The sequence below is a fragment of the Thermobia domestica genome, chromosome 6 (assembly GCF_964235325.1).
Source record: "Thermobia domestica chromosome 6, izTheDome1.hap1.1, whole genome shotgun sequence".
NCBI classification, from domain to species: Eukaryota; Metazoa; Arthropoda; class Insecta; order Zygentoma; family Lepismatidae; genus Thermobia; species Thermobia domestica.
Window position 1 is genome coordinate 76293979 of NC_137459.1, and position 22325 is coordinate 76316303.

At 36.5% G+C, this 22325-nt stretch overlaps 1 protein-coding gene across 1 annotated transcript in view; it reads left to right on the forward strand.

The window, feature by feature from the left end:
* LOC145688062 (prestin-like) overlaps positions 1-22325 on the forward strand; it is a 136300-nt gene that overhangs the window by 42044 nt on the left and 71931 nt on the right. The window contains exon 2 of the mRNA XM_081761769.1: positions 9477-9631. Within this exon, the coding sequence (XP_081617895.1) occupies positions 9477-9631 (155 nt within the window). The remainder of the gene's footprint in view (positions 1-9476; positions 9632-22325) is intronic.

Here is a 22325-nt window from a genome sequence, read left to right on the forward strand (position 1 = left end):
GATTAGGCTCGAAACTTCTGGACCGCTCGGTTTGTTAAGTCAGTAGACCTTGTTAGTTTATTTTATTGACAGCCACTTACTGTCTTATCTGAAATGTTTAAGAAGGTGTCGAGGAACATAGTTTTACATATTGACATGACTTCACTATTGAGGTGTAAGTAATAGAGAAGAATGTTTGATCTCGAAGTCTGTTCTTCGCTCACAGCGTTCATCTTGACATATCGCAGGATATATCCCTTTTTCACCTGCAAATTGTTTGTTCCGCTGAAACTTTACATGATGTTCCTATCTTCAACTGCGACGAGAATATACACTGCTCCACAAAACTTAAGCAACCCGAAAGAACGTGGTATAAGTGACGTGTGGGGCTCATTCAACACCGGTTAGTGGCTTGCACATACACAGAGACACACAGGCAAGGCAAACACCCACTCTATCACATAAGCAGCACGGTTGCAAGCGCGGTGAACAAATTATGCCATGAGGCGTACACCACAGCCCAATAGTGTCCGAGGCTCCAAGCATTGAGTTAGGGTTCTTGTGTGGGGTACACACCTTGCAATGACTGGTAGACGTCATTTGAGTGACTTTGACCGCGGGCGAATAATTGGGCGGTTGGAATTGGGCCGATCGTAAGTAGAAGTGGCGCAGGAAGTCAACGTGAACAAAAGTGTTGTGTCGAAGCTGTGGAGTCGCTTCCAAAATGGAGGTGAAGTCAGTAAACGTCATGGAGGAGGCCGTCCGAAGAAGACGTCGGCCGTCGATGACCGATTCCTCACAATTTCTGCCAAACGTAACCGTCAAGCTTCAAGCTTTCAACTGGCCAATGAGTTGTTTCAGGCTACAGGACAACGCGTGAGTCGTGAAACTGTTCGTCGTCGGCTCAATAGAGCGGGACTCTATGCAAGAAGGCCTGTGCTGTGTGTGCCATTGAAACTGGAGCACAAATGTGCGCGTTACACATGGTGTCAGGAACATGTTGCATGGGGGGAACATCAGTGGGCGCGTGTCATGTTTTCCGATAAGTCGAGATTCAGCCTGTCGTCTGATTCTGGTCGGGCTTTAGTATGGAGAGAGCCAGGAACACACTATCATCCAAACTTCATTACTGAACGGCCGCCCTATGCCGGTGGTTTCATTATGGTGTGGGGTGGAATTATGCTGGATGGGAGAACGGACCTCCATATTGTGCAACATGGCACTTTGACAGCACAACGGTACCGGGATGATATTCTCAATACATATGTGCGCAATTTCCGCTGAGCATTTGGCCCAGACTCCCTGTTTATGGATGACAATTCCCGCCTACATGGTGCACATGTTGTGTCCGAGTATCTGGAGAGCGAAGACTACGCGTATTGCATGGCCTGCATATTCGCCGGACTTAAATTCCATCGAGCATGTTTGGGATGCTCTTGGGCGGCGAATAGCGCAGGGCAGTCGACCAGCACGCACTTTTCCTAGCCTGCAAAAAGCTCTCCACGAGGAGTGGCGCCATCTGCCGCAAGACTTGATCAACACTCTGATTTGCAACATGGAGGCCAGATGACGTGCCTGTATAGCTGTTCATGGTGGTCACACTCCATATTAATCGCCTATGTCCTCGCACAATCCAACTTCACCTGTTGTGGTATCGTTGTGCTGAACTTTTTGGTCACTCTGTACATCCTAACTGTATTGTTCATCTTCACTTGTGTTGCATTGTGCATCTGGACCGTCTGTTTGTTCATTATACTTGGTGCAGTGATCATGTCGTTTTATTTTCTGCCATTTTCTTCGAGTTGCTTAAGTTTTGTGGAGCAGTGTATATTCTTCATTCCTGGAACACGAATCACGACCATATCAAGATTTCAAAATAGGGGCTTCCATGATCTTTCCTGTAACAGTACCGACGAAGTTTTTCCCTGCAGCTCGAAGAAAAAAGCTAGCTACTAATTTCTTTTTTATTATTATTATTGTCTTTACAATTTCTTCTTACCTTTTACCTCGTTCATAGTTTGTCGTTTTGAAGTACTGATTACAGTTACTTCTTCAGTTCCAATGTATCAAGAGCAGAGACTTATCGTTGTTGAAGGTAGGAAACACAGGTATCACCGTCTGATGATTGATATGAGTCATGTGATGGCTGTTGCGATCTGTACTGTTGAAATTTCATTAGGATACTAGAAGCACTCGTAATGAAGACAATAATCAAAAACATCATATTTTCACTTACAATGCTTACAATTTTTTTTTTTTTTTTTTTTTTTTTTTTGTAAAAGTAGAATCCTAATCTGAATAATCAGAAGAAACAAGTCCAATATCATCTTCTACGTCAGGAGTTACGCAATAGTCGAAAAATGTTTCTTCTTTCACAGCTTGATCTTCATTGCTGTTTTTAGATGTATACGTACATATGTTTAACTTGATTAATGGATCATTCTGTGGCCTAATTTACACTTGTAATTTGGTTTTTATGGTGCAAAAATAGTTCTTCCATATTGATTTTCTGTTGGTCAATATATTTTTATCTTAACGTTATTACGTAAGTTATCATCAGCATCTACTGTTTCTGTTTCATTTGACGATGCGATACCACGTTTGTGGTTTCATCTTCCCATCTTGTAAGCATTCAGTCTCGATATTGTTCACTCACATTATACCAATATAACTTATGTTTGGAGAAAAATATGACTTCAGACACCTGTAAAATGTCACACAAATCTATGGCTGTATTTATTATCCGTTACAAAGTTGCGATGACCAAGAACAGCGTCATAAATTATCCAAAAGATCAATTTTTGTTCCACTGTCACCAATTTCTGATTACAAAAGTACAAAAAAAAGTTCTAAAATACTGCACTAATAATGAGAGAGAACAAAATGAAATGAGATGAAAACACAAAAACATCGAGAACAGTTAAAATTCCAAAGGGCCTCCCACAGGAATTCGAACCCGAAATCCCGTACACAGAAGATGCACGTGGTAGCTACTAGACCAGCGGGGAGGGCGCATCGCAGCTCAATGGGAAAGAACAGTGAGGCGTATAATGCATACATTGAAAAATTGTAATCTGACATAATGGCGTATGAACCACTCTCTGTCGCTTACGTCCATGTATCAGGTAATACTTATTCGTGTGTGTCGATTACACCACATTCATGGTTTTTATACATTGAAAAGTAATTTAAAAAATACGGTTAACTGGTTTGTTGTGTGAAAGAATATCACATTTTAAACCATTAGTCCTAATATATAGAATTTTAAAATTTGGCGCTTGCACCCGTTTGTTTTATGAGCGACGAGGAGTATTTCCTATAACTTATTTTTTAACATTGAAAGAAATATTGCCTGTTGTTTGTGATTGCATCATGGGTAAATAGATGAACGGTTTGGAATAAATTTTAGAACATAATTAGTAGCTACCTTGAGCTCTGTTTATCATGCTACTTAATTAGAGAACGTGTCTTAAGAGAGTTAGACGGGGTTCAAGATTTCAGCCAAAACTACAGTATTTCATGAGCACATCGAGTTAAGAAAATAAGAAAGGAAGTATGGCATTTTCCGCGTTGATGTTTCCTGAAATTTGTTATCGTGTCACAAGGAAACGGTTCAACGATTTGAAATGAACTTTTTTAAACATAGTTAGTACCTACCTCAAGCTGATGTCATGTAACTCAATTTAAAGGGTATATCCTAAGGAGGGTAGGGTTCAAAATTTATGCCGAAAATAGCTTATGTTTTTTGTTATAGTTTCATCAATATCTTTAAGGCAGAGGGAGGCTAAACAATTTTCCATAAACCTATTTTTGTTCTGCAAAGAACAGGTGTTCAGTTAGTTTACTCTTAAAAGGACAAAGTTCACTTGGTAACAATTGAGTTCTTTGAGTTCTATTGTAGCATTATATTTTAAATGTGTTGCTTCGTAACAGTTTACTTAAACGAGAGATATACAAAATAATAGTACCTATTTACCCGTTTGGTAGTGTAATTTCAGGTTTAGTCACAAATGTGATAATCTAACATTGAAGTAACTTTTCTTTTGTTTTTCACTTTCTTGTTTCATGTTTTCTTTTCCTTTTAGTAAGTACAACTTATAATTATGAGAAAAAGTCTATCTAACCGTAACTGTAAATCTTGCATAGTTTTTCAAGGTCAGATTTAAAAATCGACCTACACTAAAACATACAGATGTTCATCAAAGTAACGGAAACATCTGAAGATAATTAAACTTACCTTATTAATATGGTGTGGGATCAAGGTTGTATTTAGGAGGTTCGTGCCGAATTGGAAAAAAGTTTGAGAGCCCTACATTCCCAGCCAACTTGCAACAAGGTTATATACGTATATTAGGATGGTCCTTATTTTCAGACTTCGAGTTCTTTGTTTCCCCCTAAAACGGTTCCATACAATTGCAAATTGCAAAACACGTTCAAATTGTCATCGTGATTTACAATTTGAGTACCAACTTTGTCATTTTACAGACCGCCTAAGATAGTAGTTGACACGTGGAGCTTTTTAGTAAGCGTTAAATATGTAATGTCGTCAGAAAACAGAAACTTGGCATTATACACCCTGCAAGATGGAAGTCATATTGACAGTGGCGGGGAGGCCGCTTTTCCCTTCACTTTTGGGGCCCTGGTGATTTCTAACTTTGAAGGCTGGGACTCCCATTGATTTTTCACCTTGAGGGCATTATTTAAATTCTGATGTGGGGCAAAAATATTACAGAAAAGAAATGACAATGAATTTGATCTATTTATGCATCTAGTATACGTCTTAAGTACAAAATTACTGAACTTAATAACAAATTCTTTACTCAGCACAAAGCATTCAAACTATTAAGGTAGTTGAAAATAATGTATGTTCCCAGCACCGCTACACTTGTATATCTTCATATTGATTTGTTAATCGATTCTTTAAAAATCACTTGGTTACATATCCATTAACATAATACTTATTAGCAGTGTAATTTGAAACGGATACCAAAAACTAAATGATTGTGAATAGTTAACTAGCTTATTTTCTCATATATTTAATTTATTTATTCACTTATAAATGAAGACCGGATAATGATTTCATGATACATTGAAATTCAAGTATGCATTCGATAACGATCGTTTCTAAAGCAAGTGATCCCTCGTGGTTATGCAGGGTAAAAGGTAACTTCACCGAAAACCTTCGGGCGGTGATTTCTTATATGAAATAATAATAATAATAATAATAATAATAATAATAATAATAATAATAATAATAATAATAATAATAATAATTCTGACAAGCATGCGTTGAAAAATATTCCCTTTCGGAGCTAACAGTTGCTGAAAATTCGAAACTTTTAAGATTTATCGCAAACGGTTCAACGAATTACACAGGAACTAGTATGAGCTCTTTCTAAATATCCGTGTTTTACCATCCTCCGTTATTGGCGAAACGAACTCTGTAAAAGAAGTTGGAGTAAGGGGATACTCCCTAAATACTAATGGTGCACTCGTTTCGCTGGTACCGCAAGATTCTGAAAGATGAACATTTAAGTAGAGTTCATTTTGGTTCCTGTGTAATTCCTCAAATCACTTGGGATAGATCTTGTAGTTTTCAAGCCAGGGCGTTTTGAAACATTATTTCTCGAATTTTTGGCGGTTTATAACTCTAAAACGAGATTATTTTCGACCCATGTTTATTAGAACTTTTTCCTTCATTTCGTATAAGGAATCACCTCCCACTTTTTTTTTCGGTGGAGTTATTTTCCATCCTGTATAGTTAACTCACGGGCATTCGGAGCAGGAAACCCGGGTTTTCCCGGTGGTTCGGATCTCATGTTAAGCTATATGTCTAAGGTGTTATCTTAGTGTTAGGAATGTAATGAATATATATACGGCATATACCCTCCTAATAGTTTTATGGTTCCCGTATACTCACTTTAAATCAGGGATGTAATGGAGAGTATAAGGATGGGTATACGGTATGTTTCTTTAAACGGTGGAGCGAATACCTTCAAAAACTTCAGGAATACATTGCTGCTCGGTGCCGAAAGGAGTGCTGAACACGAAATCAATCTTGAAGCAAGTGAGTAATTAATTCGACAATTTATTTCAGCACCAAAATGTAGACATACTGTTATCCCATGCATAATATACATTTGTTCACCACATATCCACGAGAAAGCCTCGAAACATGCATCAAGTTCCGTAAATCTAGCAGAAACCGAATTTACTGAAACCTCGTAAGTGTTCCCCGTCTTAAACTTGCCTTACATGACTTAACAATTGACTAGCCTCTACTTACTGGTATGTTATAATTATTTATTTTAATTACAGATGTAACACTAACATATTTGTTTACGGCTTCGCATGCTTACTTTCACAGTAACATTTCAGAGGTGACTCAATTTAAAATGTAGCTCAAAAATATTAATATGCTAAATGCTTTCCCTTAAATGTTTTCAAAATAAAGTTTTCTAAATATATATATATCATGTGTTATTAAGTTTCAATTGTGAAGTCCACTAAGAAAGTATTTGATTTCTTTCTTCATAATAATTTGTATGCGAGTGTGAGTGAGTACACACAATGCTTAAAAAATTCACTGGGGAGTCCCTTCGCCCTTGAAATAATACGAGTCAGTTCTTTTCTTGCGATTACCAACGAATTCCTCCCATTTTGCTTGTGTGCAGCCAGTGCAGCTGCATAATCAGCATTAAGCTTAGAAGATTCATTGTATTTCTTCCTCTTCTGCGCGATACACGGAGCTAAGCATAAAATAAGTTTATTTAGTCACGGTAAAAGTGTGATTACATTGTACGCAAGGGCAGGCTTCTAAATGACTGTTCTGTGAGGCAGGCTAATGCAAGGAAGTCAAGCCAGAACACGTAAACACTGGGTAACATCAAGCATCAGGAATTAACGTTGTGTTGCCAAATCTTTCGATGACATCAATCAGGGTTGCAGACTTCATATTAAAAAAAACACTAAAATTCTTGTCCAGTCGTTCCTTATCACCGTACAGAAATAAATGTCCATAATTTTTCTTTTTAATATTTGTCTTCGTATTAATTGAGAAGGCACGTGACTTTGTAACTACATTTTAGAGAGCCTTCCCTGGGTTAAAGGTAGAGCTTTTGGGAAGGGAGTTTGCTTAATATGACTATACAAATAAATAATGAATTTTGTGATAAATCATTAAAAAAATACTTCGTAACATCAGGAATCCCAAATGCAACACACTACATGCAAGAAGGGTCAATTTTCAATATCACTGTAATAGTGGGGCTTGATACGAATCATCTCATTTACATACACCACTGTGGACAAGAATATTTTTTCCAAGGTCTATCGTCTTTCCCATTTTATATAGTTTATTAAGTGCAAATCTGGTTACAGGTGTCAGATTGTGATACAATTATATATATGTTCACAAATGATCTTCGTAAATGTGTTTCCATAAATTGACTATGAAGAATTCTACTTATATTGTAACGTCATTGCTTGATCCTAGTTACAAATGGTTCCATAAGTAACTAGCGTTGCCAGCTCTCTTTACTTAGTCAATCAGACACATGCCACAACTCAAGATCTGTCCCAACTACTTTTTATTTATTTATTTATTTATTTAATATACAACACAACAGGCTTAATGCCCAATTATTGTGTTGTGTACATACAGTAAATGTTACATACATAAAGTTCTTAATTATTTCTATAGAAAATTTCTTGTTTCACATATCGTCGGAATCTGTTTTCTGATCAACTGAATACATTCACTTTATCAAGCTTATTTACAATGTCATTATATAACGTACACATTCTCCACATAGATTTAAATAAGCTTGATCCTATTATTTAATAACTTGTATAAGAATAACAAGTCCAACATCCATATTCTTTTTTCTAAAGTTTGAAAATTAAAGTTGTTTACTTGATCATTGTAGGAAAAATATTTGGGATAAAAACTAGTATTTTTGTATGCAAGCATTTTCAAGAATTTCGTCTCAATGCTTTCTATTTCTTGAGAGTATTTTTTATTATTATTGGGGGTCCATATATTAGAACAATATTCTAATTTCGATCTAACATAAGTAAAGTAAAGTGTTGCTAACGTTGTCTCACTGAAAAAGTCTTGCCCTATTCTGTACATTAAACATAAGTTTCTATATGCGCTGTTTGTTGTCATATTTATGTGTTGATTGAAATTTAGTTCAGGATAAAAAATAACGCCTAAATCTTTAACAGTATTTGGCCTAGACAGTTTAGTTTTTTTCAGTGTATAGTCAAAAGGGATGGGATTTCTTTTTCTCGTAAAAGAAAGGGATTTACACTCAGATACATTTATTATTAATTTGTTGTCATCGCACCATGTTTGAACTCGCTGTAGGTCTTGTTGTAGTTGTATGCACTCTTCAGTTGAATTAATTCTAGAATATAATTTGAAATCATCAACGAATAGGAGAATCGCAGAGTCTTCAATAAAAAGCGGAATATTATTAATAAGTGGGAGAAATAGCAGAGGACCCAGATAAGATCCTTGAGGAACCCCAGACGGAGTAGCAAACTTTTCAGTGATATGTCCCTTGTATAGAGCAGATTGTTTCCGATTACATAAATACGACCCAATATATTCTATTGCCGACTTTGTAAAGTTTAGGCTTACTAATTTCATCACTAGAATATCGTGATCCACGACATCGAATGCTTTACTGAAGTCAGTATAAATAACGTCTAACTGGCCACCTCTGTCTAACTCCATTGCTATAACATTTGTTACAACTGCTAGATTTGTTGCATTAAATCTATTGCGTAAGAAACCATGTTGATGTATTGATATAGCTGATTTAACGTGGTTCAGAATTCGTGTATATAAAATACTTTCAAGAATTTTGGCAAAAAGAGGTAATATGTACAAAGTACAAAAAAGGATATTACGCTCAGCAATAAATTCAGCTAATGTATTTGGTACTGTTTCTTTCCTTTCTACTTGGTGGTACTAAAAGAGGTTCAAGTACAATTTACATTATTATACTATACAATTACATTAACAACGATAAGAATCATATAGCTATTTATGTTTTCGTCGAACTGTCTTATCCCTTTTCCAATTCTGAGTAGGTTGTCTGTGAGTTAAATAAGGTTAGGGGGCAAATAAGGCTGTTATTTCAAAGAAGTATTGAATTAACAAATGAGATTATTGACAAAGGACATTATAGAGTAGCTGCACACAATTACAAAACAACAGTTACTTTTGAATACTACTTGATACTTAGACTACTAAATAAACACATTTCCTTCTTGTAATGCTACAGCACAACCTAAAACTTTTAAATGTTATTAATGGAATATGAAATTAAAATGAATAACACTAAGTTTATTGCTTAAGTTTTATATTTCAATTTTGCTTAACTAAAAGGGGAAAATTCTACTCAGCTTGTAAATTTTGTAACATTTTTGTAATTTGATATCTATATTATTATAATTTGGATCATTTTTTAAATTTTATTTTGCAGGAATATGGAAGAGCGGGTGCCCCTCAACAAGGATGATGGTAAATGTGGAAACGATACATTAACAACAAATGGCTATGTGGATTCAGATGTGCCTCATTTTTGTAAACAGACTGAATTCGATAAATTGTACTTCTACAGCAGACCCCAAAAACGAAGTACGTACGCAGATGTTTCTTTTGATATTGACTATCTTAGGAGTGTACTTTTGAACTATTGTCTTCAAAATTTGTGAATGATTCTCATTATTAAATAATTATGATTCTCATGTTCAGTAAATAAGAAAAATAAAATGTATTCGTTGGCAGAAAATGCAAAACAGTACACCTTACCGAAAGAAAAGTCAATTAACACCCCCAAGGTGGGTGGGACACAGTAGCGTATGCATGCAGGTTTCTGGGTTTTAACCCCCTCTTGAGGAAAATATTAAGCAAAAGTTAGTATTTACCATATTAATATATTAGTGTTAATTGCTCGCTTCTCTGGGTTAAAATAAGAAAAAAAAATAGTAATATATTTCGTTAATCAGTTTACTCTCTGATATCGGTCATTTTCGGTCACACACGCACTCTCTCTCTCAAGTTGCGGGGCTGAATTTAGATTTGAACAACATCGGAAGTGTCACTGTTCATCTCAACGACCTCGAAAACTATGGATTCGACACTAATATCGGTCATTTTCGATCATTTTTATTTATCTACTGTCTTCCCCTCCCACAAATTGCGAGCCTGAATTTGGATTTAAATTGCATCGGAAGTGTCACTGTTCATCTTAGTGTCCCCGAAAACTATGGCTTCGACACTAATATCTGTCATTTTCTACCATTTTCAAATATCTCCCTCATTCCTAAGTTTCAGAGTCAAAGTAAAATGATAAAAAAAATATCACAGGCCCGACCCTCATCTATGTTGAAAATTCGATCGAGATCGGTTGGGTGGTTCAACAGTTATTAAGTCACAAACATAGGTAATTTCATTTTTATTTATACTAACTGAACCTGCGCTCTCTACACAGCGCATCTATCACATATCAGCTTGTATCTTCTTGTCAGTCCTCACATCATTTGTACATGTCTCTTTAAAGAGACAATTGAAGGACGTCTTGACAAAAATCGGCAATGGGTATCATAAAGGGTAGATTTTTTTCGATTATTTTTTCAATATTTCGCACCGTTTGCAAGATTTGAGCATACTTCTGGTTGGAGTTTCTACTATCAGTGTTTTCTTTTTTCTTGCATGAAGTATGTAATAAGCAAATGCATTTCACAAACAATTAATTGTAATGTCAGTGATATGTGGTGTTCATTGAGCAAAACACTCCAAACAATAAAAATTCATCTTACACTGGAAATATTGTAATGCTTCGTTTTTCATTATGATTTGGTCATGGAAAAACGCCTGAGAGATATGCAACCCCTGCAAACAATTATGTGGTGTTGGAATGTATAATGCATAGGATATGATGCTTTAGTTTTTTTTTTTTAATTTCAACACTTCCAGTGTACCCGTAAAAATATAATAAAGAAATAATGGCCATGTTTATTAAACATTCAGTTAGAACTGGACAATCTACGCAAAATTTGCAATTGATCAGTGAAAACGTCATCTTTCTAGAGCCTGTAGTTTCCGAGATCTCATTGTCGAAAGGATTGGCCACAAATATATAAACGTCCATGGCAGCACAAATCATTTGCATTGATTTTGGAGAAGGCTTCAAAGCCAATTTAAAGGCTTTGAATTTTAAATATATAAACTTTTAAATATATATATACACTCTGTAAAGAAAAAATAGCGACACCTCAATTCTCAAGGTAACTTAAACAGAAAACCATAGTTGCAGCCGGCTAGAAGAGGGATAGAAGGAAATTATGAGTGTGATAATTCATTTCCATTATCTGTGACACCTATGGTGTACAATGGCGCTTACTAATTACTTATGTATCAGTAATATTCTCTCCAGCTGGCACCTGAGAGCGTCTCGTAAATTATTGGGGTGAGAATTCTGCATTGCATTTGTGATGTGTAGGCCTAGGTAATTAGCATTTTGTGATTGTTCTATGCTTTGTAATTGTTTGTACAGTGTCAAGTGGCAATATTGTTGTTGTGCAGTGTTGTTTTTGTATGAAATTGTTGCTACATATGAACTGTAAACAAGTATGATTGGTAAGAAATGTGACTTGTCGTCACGTGAACAAGACATACTTCTTGCTTTGCACAGCTAAGTTACATCTCTAAGGGAGATGGTTGGAATACTCAGAATTTACCATTCGACGGCAGAAAGAGTAATTCACAAGCAAAAATAGTATAAGAAATCATCCCTTTGTCAACAGTGTAATAGAAAAAAGAAAGCATCACCCAGAGCTGATCGCCAAATAAAATCAATGGCACTGCAGAATTAAGGAATGACTTCCCCAAAAAATAGTTTTGATCTTGGATCTGCAGTCAGTCGTACGACTGTATTGTCTTAACTGTATGAGGAGGATATTATGAAGAAAAAACCGCCTGGAAAATCGAAACTAACAAAAACACTGAAGACTCAACACGTACGTTTGTGAGGCGATATGCTACTTGGACTTATGACAACTGGAAGCATGTTGTTTTCTCCGTTGAGAAAGGTTTAGAATAGTTGGAAACGATAGTAGTGTGAAGTTGTGGATACGAATGAGCGAGAAACTTGATACGGATTTTGTTTAAGAGATGCAAATATTCAGTTACTGAGTGATGGTATGGGCTTGCCTCACTGTCAAAGACGTCAGAACAATGGATATATGTGACGAGCCATTTGATGTACAAAGATGTCTTCAAATTCTGGTACGTAAAATTCTTCAAACAGCTAAAGATAACTTTCCTGAAGAAGATATGGACTACTTCATTTTCCAGGACGTAAATGCTTCATGTCAATAAACGAAAATCGTTAATACGTGGTGCAAGAATATGACTATTCAAAGACTCATGTGGCCTCCAAATTCACCTGACATAAATCCAATTGTAAAGTTTGGGTCGATATGAGCAGAAGACTCAATAGACAACTATCTTGGATAGAATGGAACTCACGGAACAGATAATCCGGGAGTGATTCTATGAAATCAAGGTTGCATTTTGCAATAGCCTTGTCACCAAATGACCTCAACGATTCCCCTGAAAGTCCTAAAGCTTATGGTCTACATACGAAATCTAGTTTGATGCATTGTACTTCTCAATGTTCGTACACAATATGTCTTACTCTTAAGAAATTACGTTTTTTGTTTTGTGCTATTATTGTTGATTTTTCATACTTTTATGTATAATTCTTCCCACAGACGTTTTTGCTGAAAACACACATAGCTACTAATATATGCATATAAATTCATTATATGCATATAAAAAACCTGAAACTGCGGCGCAACTATTAAGAATGAACTGCTTATTAAGAATATGCATCGTGATATTATCAGTAATTCATGTAAAAACTCATATTGGTTAATGTATGTTGTGAAAACTATATCCGAGCGAGTGTCGCTATTTTTTTCTTTACAGAGTGTATATTAAATATATAAACTTTATCAAAAAGATCTGTTTAAATTATTTGTTTAAAGTACACATAGTTTAAAATATTTGTCCATGTTAAACATGAAATCACAAATAACGTAAATCGAAGGTTTGAAATCAAAAGTTAGAGGTTGGAGCTCTGGCGTTTTTATACATTTTTCGTATATATCAAGTCGGATTCAGACCTACTTTCTGTATCAACGACCAACTTCTTAGACTTACCAATCTGATTACTACACATTATAATAGCGTCAAACCTTCTTGTCTTGTCTGTTCGATTAAAAAAAAAAACACTTGATAAGGTTTGGCATCTAGCTCCCATTCACTAACTTATTCGCCTACATATCCCAATTCCTTATATTAGATTTATTTTCAACTTTCTAACCGGCTGTCTTGCATACGTTTCTATAAACGATCACCTATCACATCCAATCTTTATTCTTTCTGGTGTCCCTCAAGGGGTCGGCATTATCGCCTCTTTTATATCTCCTCTTTGTAACGGATATGCCTCAACTTCCAGGCAAACTGCACATGTTTCGGTACGCTGATGACACTGCCTTCCTTGCCCTTTGCAATACCATTCCGGAAATTAATACACTTTTATAAACAGCTATAGATAATTTCTTTCAGTGGTGCAAAAAAGGCATTTATTAATTAACGCTTTTAAAACTCAGGCCATCGTCTTCCTACCGCCCAAAAAGTCAACCAAAGTCCGCCGTAATCCCAACCGCTTAACGCTTCAGGATGACGAGGTTCCACTACAAGCCTGTAAAACAGCCACATACCGTGGTGTAACATTTGATCGGCACCTTACGTGGAAGCATCGCCTTGCTAAGATTACCAGTAAAGCTTACAATCGACTAAATCTTCTGAAGCGTTTAACTGACACAACCTGGGGCTTAAAACCAGCTACTGTACTCAATACTTACAAAGCTTTCTTGCGTCCAACCCTTTCATATGGCCATACAGCTTGGGTTTCTGCACCTAACAGTTTTTACCAGAAACTACTCGTACTTGAAAGACATGCTTTTCGAATTGCTCATCGAATTTGATTACCCAGTTCTACACAATACCTTTACAGTCTTATCACATTTCCTACATCACAGTACCAAATAGAGAAATTCAGGATTAATTAAATCACTAGGCGTTACCAAGATCATCATCCTCTCTTGTTAGATACGATGCACTATTTAGCAGTTCACCCCGCACCTTCTCGTTTTATGCACATACCCCTATCACTATTATTCACACTGTACTGCTACACACTTCCCCCGAATCATCCAGATTTTCACCTACTTGATGATTTTCATACTCATTTTCATTATCCTCTCATCTTCCCATCTTATAGTGCGCAGTGATTCTCCTTTGTAATTAACATGGCCTCCCCTCTGTTTCCATTATAGCCTAGAGTAGCCCCTAGGCAAGAAGATAATTTCATTTGTGTTCTCACACACCCTACGTGTTGTGGCGTGATTTGCACCTCATCTCATACTTCATCTCCATTGTTACACGACTTATTTCCACATCCAAATGTTTTATCTGATATATATCTACACATTGCTCACTAGTATCATTTGGACATTATTGTTTTTTTTTTTTCATTTGAACACCTTTGTTTACTCATTCAAAGTAATATATGGTTCCTTCTCAATATGTATTGTATATGATATTTATTACGTATTTTGTGTTTATTTTCCTGTTCCATACAAAATATTAAGGCCAAAAATGGCCTTAAGTCCTCTGATCTTTGTTGATATGTTCAATAAAGATATTTCTGCTATATGACTCCCCTTAGACCAACCATTATCCTTAATCCAATTATCCCGACTTCCCTTACCTAACAGAGGGCGTAACCCTCTAACATGGTGCTAGCCTTCGGATAGCAATAAAAAAGCGGTTTTATTGGTTTTGTAGCATTTTAATAGATAGGTAGATAGATAGATAGATGTATGCAAACGATATGGACTTGAAAACTTCAACCTCCTTCCTTGACAAAATTCTGTGTACACCACTGGTGAGACATGTCAATATACGCTCCCAATATTATTATTTTGAGACAGGAGGGTAGTCTGTTTGAACTGCTGTGAACTGCTGTGAACTGCTGTAGACATACAAATTTCGCGAAAGCTACTATTGAATCCAAGATTGCTGGAGCTTTGAACGTAAGTATTGCTAGGAAATATAATGTAAACATAAAAGTAGAGTAAATTCTGCTATACGCAATTTCCGAAAGAATCGCATTCCATGCTGGTGCTTGTAATTACGTATTTCTTCGTTTATTTGTCTCTTCTTGGCAGTTCCAGACTTCCAAATACATATGCATCGTACAAGCTTTAGCGAGAAGTAATTGCTGTGGGTATAATTTGCCCTTTTGTATCAATCGAGGTCATACATATTTCCTATTGCCAAGCCTTTGATAGACGTAAATGAAGCAAAGAAAGTGACAAGAAAAAAAAAGGGAAAGGAAACGAAAGGGTTATAGTTTGAACATGACACTTGAGTTATACTTTCTACATAATGTTTTCTCAGAATGTGCTGTTCTGGATTAGTGAATTTCTTTCTTGGAGTTACTACTAAATAGTGGATCATTTCTATCAAAGCGGTGTGAGATGTGCTTGTGTATGTTGGTAGCTGTTTCGTTACGTTGTACAGTCACCCACATAAGTGCCTGGGCCCCTGACTGTTATAATTCCATTACTTGGGATCCAGGTACTTATGTGGGTGACTGCACAGTACTAGTGTGAAAATTTTATATGCTTTTGTTACGTGGATAACGCAGTTATAAAGAAAGCTCTAAGTGGGCTAAGTTAACAGATATGCACTTTGTTTAAGGTGCTGAAAGCGCTAAAGATAGGGAAACAGAAATAATTTGTAAAGAACGCTTTCTTAGTATACATTGTTCACACTATCAAACGTTTCCCGTTATTCATCGTTGACTCTGAGAGAATGTTTCGTTGCAAATTAGCAAGCACAAATGTGGGGTATGTGAGATCAGTCCGAACAGAGCAATTTGATTTGATTATGATCTGCTGTTGCTAATGAACTGAAATTTGAGCACGGTATTACATGGCATTTTGTGAAATCGGAAAAGCTCCATCCTTTTTTCGATTAACTAGAGTACAGAAACTTAGTGAAATGATTATCCTTGTCATCTTCAATTTGTGCAATGGTTTCTACACAGACATGTAGACGAACCGGAATTCAGCCGGTAGAAGGATATTATATACCATTAAGTATATTCCCCAAGGAATGGGATTTATAGTAGCAATAATTATGGGCAACAGAGAACCGGCATGCTTCATTTGTATATAGTTATCAGCAGCGCTTCACAGTTAATATATGTGCTGGTATTATGGACAATTACCTTCATGGGTTCTATTTATTGCTTTTGAATGTAGAATGCTTTTGTATTTATTGCCTTGAAGCGAAGAAGGTATCAAGTGCATTTTACACTTCTACTAGGGTTCTGAACTGGCGTCGTCTAAGGTGATTGTTCAAGGAATGGAACAGATAATAATGTCCCGGGTCATCCTAACTACGTGGGGCTTAGCGTTGTCCTGTAATAGGAGGACAACTTTGCGATTCAGAAGTGCTGGCTCCAGAGTTTTGAGGTTTTCTTGAACAAGGCTCAACTGCTGACAGTACACAGTTGCATTGATGCTCTGACGCTGGTAGCAGTTCTCGATGCACGATGCCGCGAGCAGTGCACCAAATACACAGGAGGACTTTCTTCTAGTGCAGTGCTGGTTTCGGTTGTTTTGAAACCGGTTCATGGGATGCTAACCAATGATGACGGCTCCGTGGAGTTTCGTGCAGGATCCACTTCTCATTACATGTTAACACCCTGTCCAGAAATGGCTCCTTCCTCAGACGAGACAGCAAAGAAATACAGGTGTCTGCTCGCGTTGCCTTCTGCCCGGAGTTAAATCATGTGGGACCATCGACCCAACTTGTAGTACTTCCCAAGTTGATGGAGGTGCTGCTGAATGGTTTCTCCAGTCACACTGAATTGTAGTCCCAGTTTCTCACATGTCTGGCCACGGTTCGTCTCAATTGCTACTTGAAGATCTTTATTTTGTACATGTGTTGGCTTTCCGACACGTGATTGGTCTTCGAGTGTTTCGTCACCGTCCTTAAAGTTCTTAAACCACCGCCGCATTGTCCGCGTAGTCACAATACCCACACCAAATGACATATCTTCTGCTCCGTTGCAGTAGCGTTTGATCACAGTTTGAACTCGTACAACATACGCGCCGTTATCACGCTCTGTGGAGGTTCCCTGTTTACTCTGTACTTACGCAAGTTCACGGTGTAACTGAACTGCCACAAGCAGGTAGTATATTGAATATACCCACACCAACAACTGACCTTTGCCTTATCTTCATTCGCATTCAACTCACGGCGTGAGGGCCAATTGAACACAGTCCTCCACTAAAAATTACAAAACTTTCTTGGTTACCTTTATAACACCATTGGATACTTTCTCCTTGGGAGAGAGGGCATTGTTTATCAAACACCTGTAGAAATCGAAATAGATCTTGTAGCTGGTATATTCAAGGAAAGTTTTTTAAAATTTTTTTAAAGAACCCGTCAATGTACTTTGCGACGATGTCAGTTGTGTAATGAGGTTGGTGATTGTACTTTCCGACATCTTTAAATCAGTGTCACACGTAACTACACTAAATCACTTTCATAGTTTGAATTTGCTCATGATTAGTTTTATTCAAAATGTATAATGAATATTAACAACAACAACAACAACAACAACAACAACAAAAACTAAGGCTAACAACAATATCATGTGCTGTATTTAGATTTAGAAATGAAATGAAATTTTTCAGTTTTATGTCCCATGTTTATACGTTGTGTGCAAAGAGAGGTGCATGATTAAATCAAGTGATTGATTGTCAAAGAATTGGTAGAATGCTAAGATGGGACGAAACGAAATAACCCCGAGAAACCCGAAGTATACGGCATTTGTCCGCAAGAAAGCCCACTTGGTGAGAGCTGGGATCAAACGAGGGATCTAACGCACCAGAGGCGAACGTACTATCACTGACCCACTGCAACCCCATCTAGGCATAAACATAGTAGAATTTTCAATTGACTTCCATCAGACTACTTATGTTTAAATATGTTTTTACAATTGCGAACTGAAATGTAGCTGTTTCCTTTAGCCTAGCCGGTATTACCGTGGGACGTAAAACTTAAAGACTTCATTTCATTTCATTTGAAATGAAATAGCATTAAGTTGATTTTCTGTCCGTGGTTATAGATTTTAAGCTACCAAGACGGATGTTAAATACCGACGAATAGTGATCCGAGAAATAAGGACAGTAATAGACTGTAGTAGTTGAAGAAAACAGATGAATGCAAGAAACCTCATAAGCATAATTATTGCCCAATTACAAGGTTATAAATCTGCCTGGATCGAACTCAAGTTCCTGCAACTAGACCAGTGAGCGCGAGACCAGTGGTTCTTAACTGATGTGTTGCGACGCACTGGTGTGTCACGCAGTGCCCTAAGATGTATCGCGAAATTTTAGAATTTAAAAATCATGAAGAATTGAATAACAATTAGTTGAAATCGAGACAGACTCTACCAGTTAACACTTCCAGCGGTAGCAATAATGCTCAGTGCTATAGAAAGTCATTATAAAAATAATAGATTTCACCATTGTAATAGATATTATTATTATTATTATCATTATTATTATTATTATTATTATTATTATTATTATTATTATTATTATTATTATTATTATTAGACCTATAATAAAATATCAAACAAGTGTGTCGCGATGTCCTGGATGTTTACTAAAGTGTGTCATCAGTCAAAAAAGGTTGGGAACCACTACACTAGATCACTATTATCCCTCATTACAATTCTGCAGTCAAATTCCATGCTAGAGATCATTGGAAACGGATGATATTGTATCAGTATTTTCTATGAATCAGTCATCACACAATAATTAACGATGTTGTCAGTTTTCTGCTTATGTTATGTTTTAAGCATCAGCAAGACCATGAAAAAAATATTGGAACAACTATGTACACTATGCTCTTATATATGGGGAAAGTGAGCAACTGTTGTCAAGTTAAAGACCAGGGTTCAATTTCCTGGTAGTGTACCTGTTTGAATTTTGTATTTTTCTTCATACGCTAGCAGCAGAGACAACCTGCAAACCGCTTGCTGAAGCTTGAATTGGAAGTCCGCAAGTTTGCACCCTGCTTGATTGGAAAGCGTGCAAGTATGCCGCAAGCTGGATTCCAGTAACGAAGTTACATGGAGGCAAACTTGCATTCAGTGTTCTATTCAAGCTTCACGCAAGCGTTTTACGCTGGCGGCAAATCAATAGTCAATCAACGGCCAGTGCTATGACACTGTGCCAAGGATGTAAAGTATCGCTTGCAAGTACAACAAAATACAGATTGTATGAAAGAACGCGTTGAAAGAGCAAGCGTAGAAAGCCAAAAGCCAAGCACGCGCCAACTGGTCGAAAGCTTTCTTGCTACTTGGTATGCCCCTTAGATTACACTTATTAGCTTTTGCAAACTATTACAATCACTCAATCTAAACAGAACTCACTTGTTGAATTTCAAAAAAAAAAAAAAAAAAAAAAAAAAAAAAAAAAAAAGATTTCATAGTTTTTATTGTTAGAGGGGAGGAAGGTAGTAAAAACATCCTGAAAAACATTACAAAAACTATTTTAATATCGAAATTTTGATTCCACTTTATTTTTGAAAATTTTTCATTGAGATAAAATGTGTTGTGTGGTTGCGTAATTCCTAAAAATAATATTCGCTGTTGCATGGAAGGGAAAAGTGTTATTAGACGTTTTTGATTATTAACAAAGAAATGACATTATTTTTAATTACCTTCTACCTGAATATTGGCATTAATGTTTAATTAGTACTTAAAAGTATAATGTTGTACCCCAAATTCCTCCACACAATTCGTTGCGCCGATACCAAAGGATTATTAAATGTGAGCATTTTGAAAGAGCGTAAACTGGTTCCTGCGTAATTGCTTGAAACTCTTGCAACAGGTCCAATAGTATTCAAACTAGGCCATTTTAAGTTATTTTTATTTTTTTTTTCATTTTCGGCAGGTTGCAACTCTGAAAGGGGTATTTTTGACCCGTGTTTACTGTAACTTTTATTTTTCATTTGATGCATAAAATTACTTCCAGGAGTTTGATGTATCCTATACGTGCTTCGGTTGTAAAGAAAACCATTTGCTTCTGTATAACAACTATTACGAGAAAGAAACCGACAGGCATCATCATCACTAACAGGACATGTGACCGAAGAATGTATATAAGGCGCCATAGGACTTCCAGCGGCATCAGTTTCGGCTGGTCAATTTCCCTCTCTTAGCTTGCTTGAAGCTCTGAGGTTCCTTATCCACTTAGCTTGCCTGGAACTCTGTGGGACTTTAACCCCTCTCTTTGCTTGCCTGGAACACTAGGAGATCCTAACTGCAACCACTTAGCTGGCTTGACCTCTGAAAGATCCTACCCTTGACTGCCTGAGCCCACGGATCACCTATTTACCAAACAAGAATCTACATTACTGAACATTGTATTGGTCTTTGGATCTCAAACCTTAATTATAGTGATTTGTGTCATATTTGCATATAACAGGATTTTTTAATAAAGGTTGTGGGAGTCCAAAATCCTGTATGCTAATTGCTCTACCTCTGCCCTAGCTGGGTACCTTTACAATATATGTTTCTGTACCTATATATATTTATATATATAGTATTTCATATGATTCTTTCTGTGTTAATTTCATTGAACATCAATTTGACATTCTGATTAAATCTACTGTGTTGTGTATGATATTTACGAAACTTGAACTTAACCTTGACCTTGCCTCCACTTTTTACTCAATCACTTTACGTTGCTGATAAAACTTCTTGAGTTGAATTAAGGAGGATTTTTTTTTTTTAGATATAAAGTTGTTGCAAAATGCAGGCGCTAAATTGACAGATTTTCAGCGGGAGAAAACGTCGTTTCAATCTCTCAATATTCTACCTGGAAAGACACAGTTTCCTGAATCTTGAAAAGATTTTTAATATCTTGTATACTATATTAACTGGAGTATTGACATTTTCGCGCGAGCTGAGATAAAATTAGTAATAAAAAATTGTTAAAGATACACATTTTTTATTTCAAGATACTTGTCGCAATTCATTTGAATTTTATAAAGCCCTTACAAAATTACCGCTGAGTGTATTTTCTCAAAATTCAAGCCCAACTAAATAACTTCCTTACACTTAAAAACAGTTCATTCCCATTAATCTACGCAGATTGTTGGCCCTCCATTTGAAACGCACTTTGTTCAAATTATTATTATTATTATTATTATTTAAGATCTAGTTAAATCATTTCGGACATGTTCCTAATGGAAACTTGACCATTTTGATTAAAATTGTTAACCCTTATCCGGGCAAGACATTTTTGTAACGTAAACGGGCAACCGGGGCCTGTGAGGCCCAGTACATATTTTAAGTGCAGAATACACAAAATCAATGCATATTGTCACTTACTGTTCAGACTAGTCTAGAATGTACCGGTATATATTTTTGCCAAGTAGCGAAACTTCGTGTCACGCTTTTGTAAGCCGACCAAGCAGAATAGCAAATCCGGTCCAGACATTTTTGTAACGTAAACGGGCAACCGGGGCCTGTCAGGCCCAGTATATATTTTAAGTGCAGAACACTCAAAATTCAATGTCTGTTGCCGCATACTGTTCCGACTAAAGGTTACAATAGTCACGTGTTCAATATATAATTTTGTGACAATTTGATCTAATATTTGACAGGAATTTCACTAAAGTTATACGGGGCCTCCTAGGCCCCGGTTGCCCGGTTACGTCAGGAAAAGATTTTCAAATTAAAAAAAAAACATACTTTACCAACTCGATATGTTCATGATTTTAACTTCGACGAAAGATAGAATAATTCAGTATTTTATGTCTTCGAAATATGTATGGTTATTGAGAAATTTTAGAAATGAAATGAATGAAATCTAAGTTTTACGTCCCACGGTTATGCCGGTTAGGCTAAAGGAGACGGTGATTATGAGAAATGAATGAAATGGTGGAATGAAGAAAGTGAGAGGAAACGGGAGAACCCCGAGAAAACCCACGCACACGGTGTTTGGGAAATTTTAGAAAAATGAAGCTACTAGGCCTGGGAGGCCCTGGTTGCCCGGATAAGGGTTAAGTAATATCCTTGTGGCCCCATTTTTTTTACAGTCATCCATCGATGATTTTTTTTTTTAAGTTGAGACCTAGCTAACTCAAACGGTACATTCAT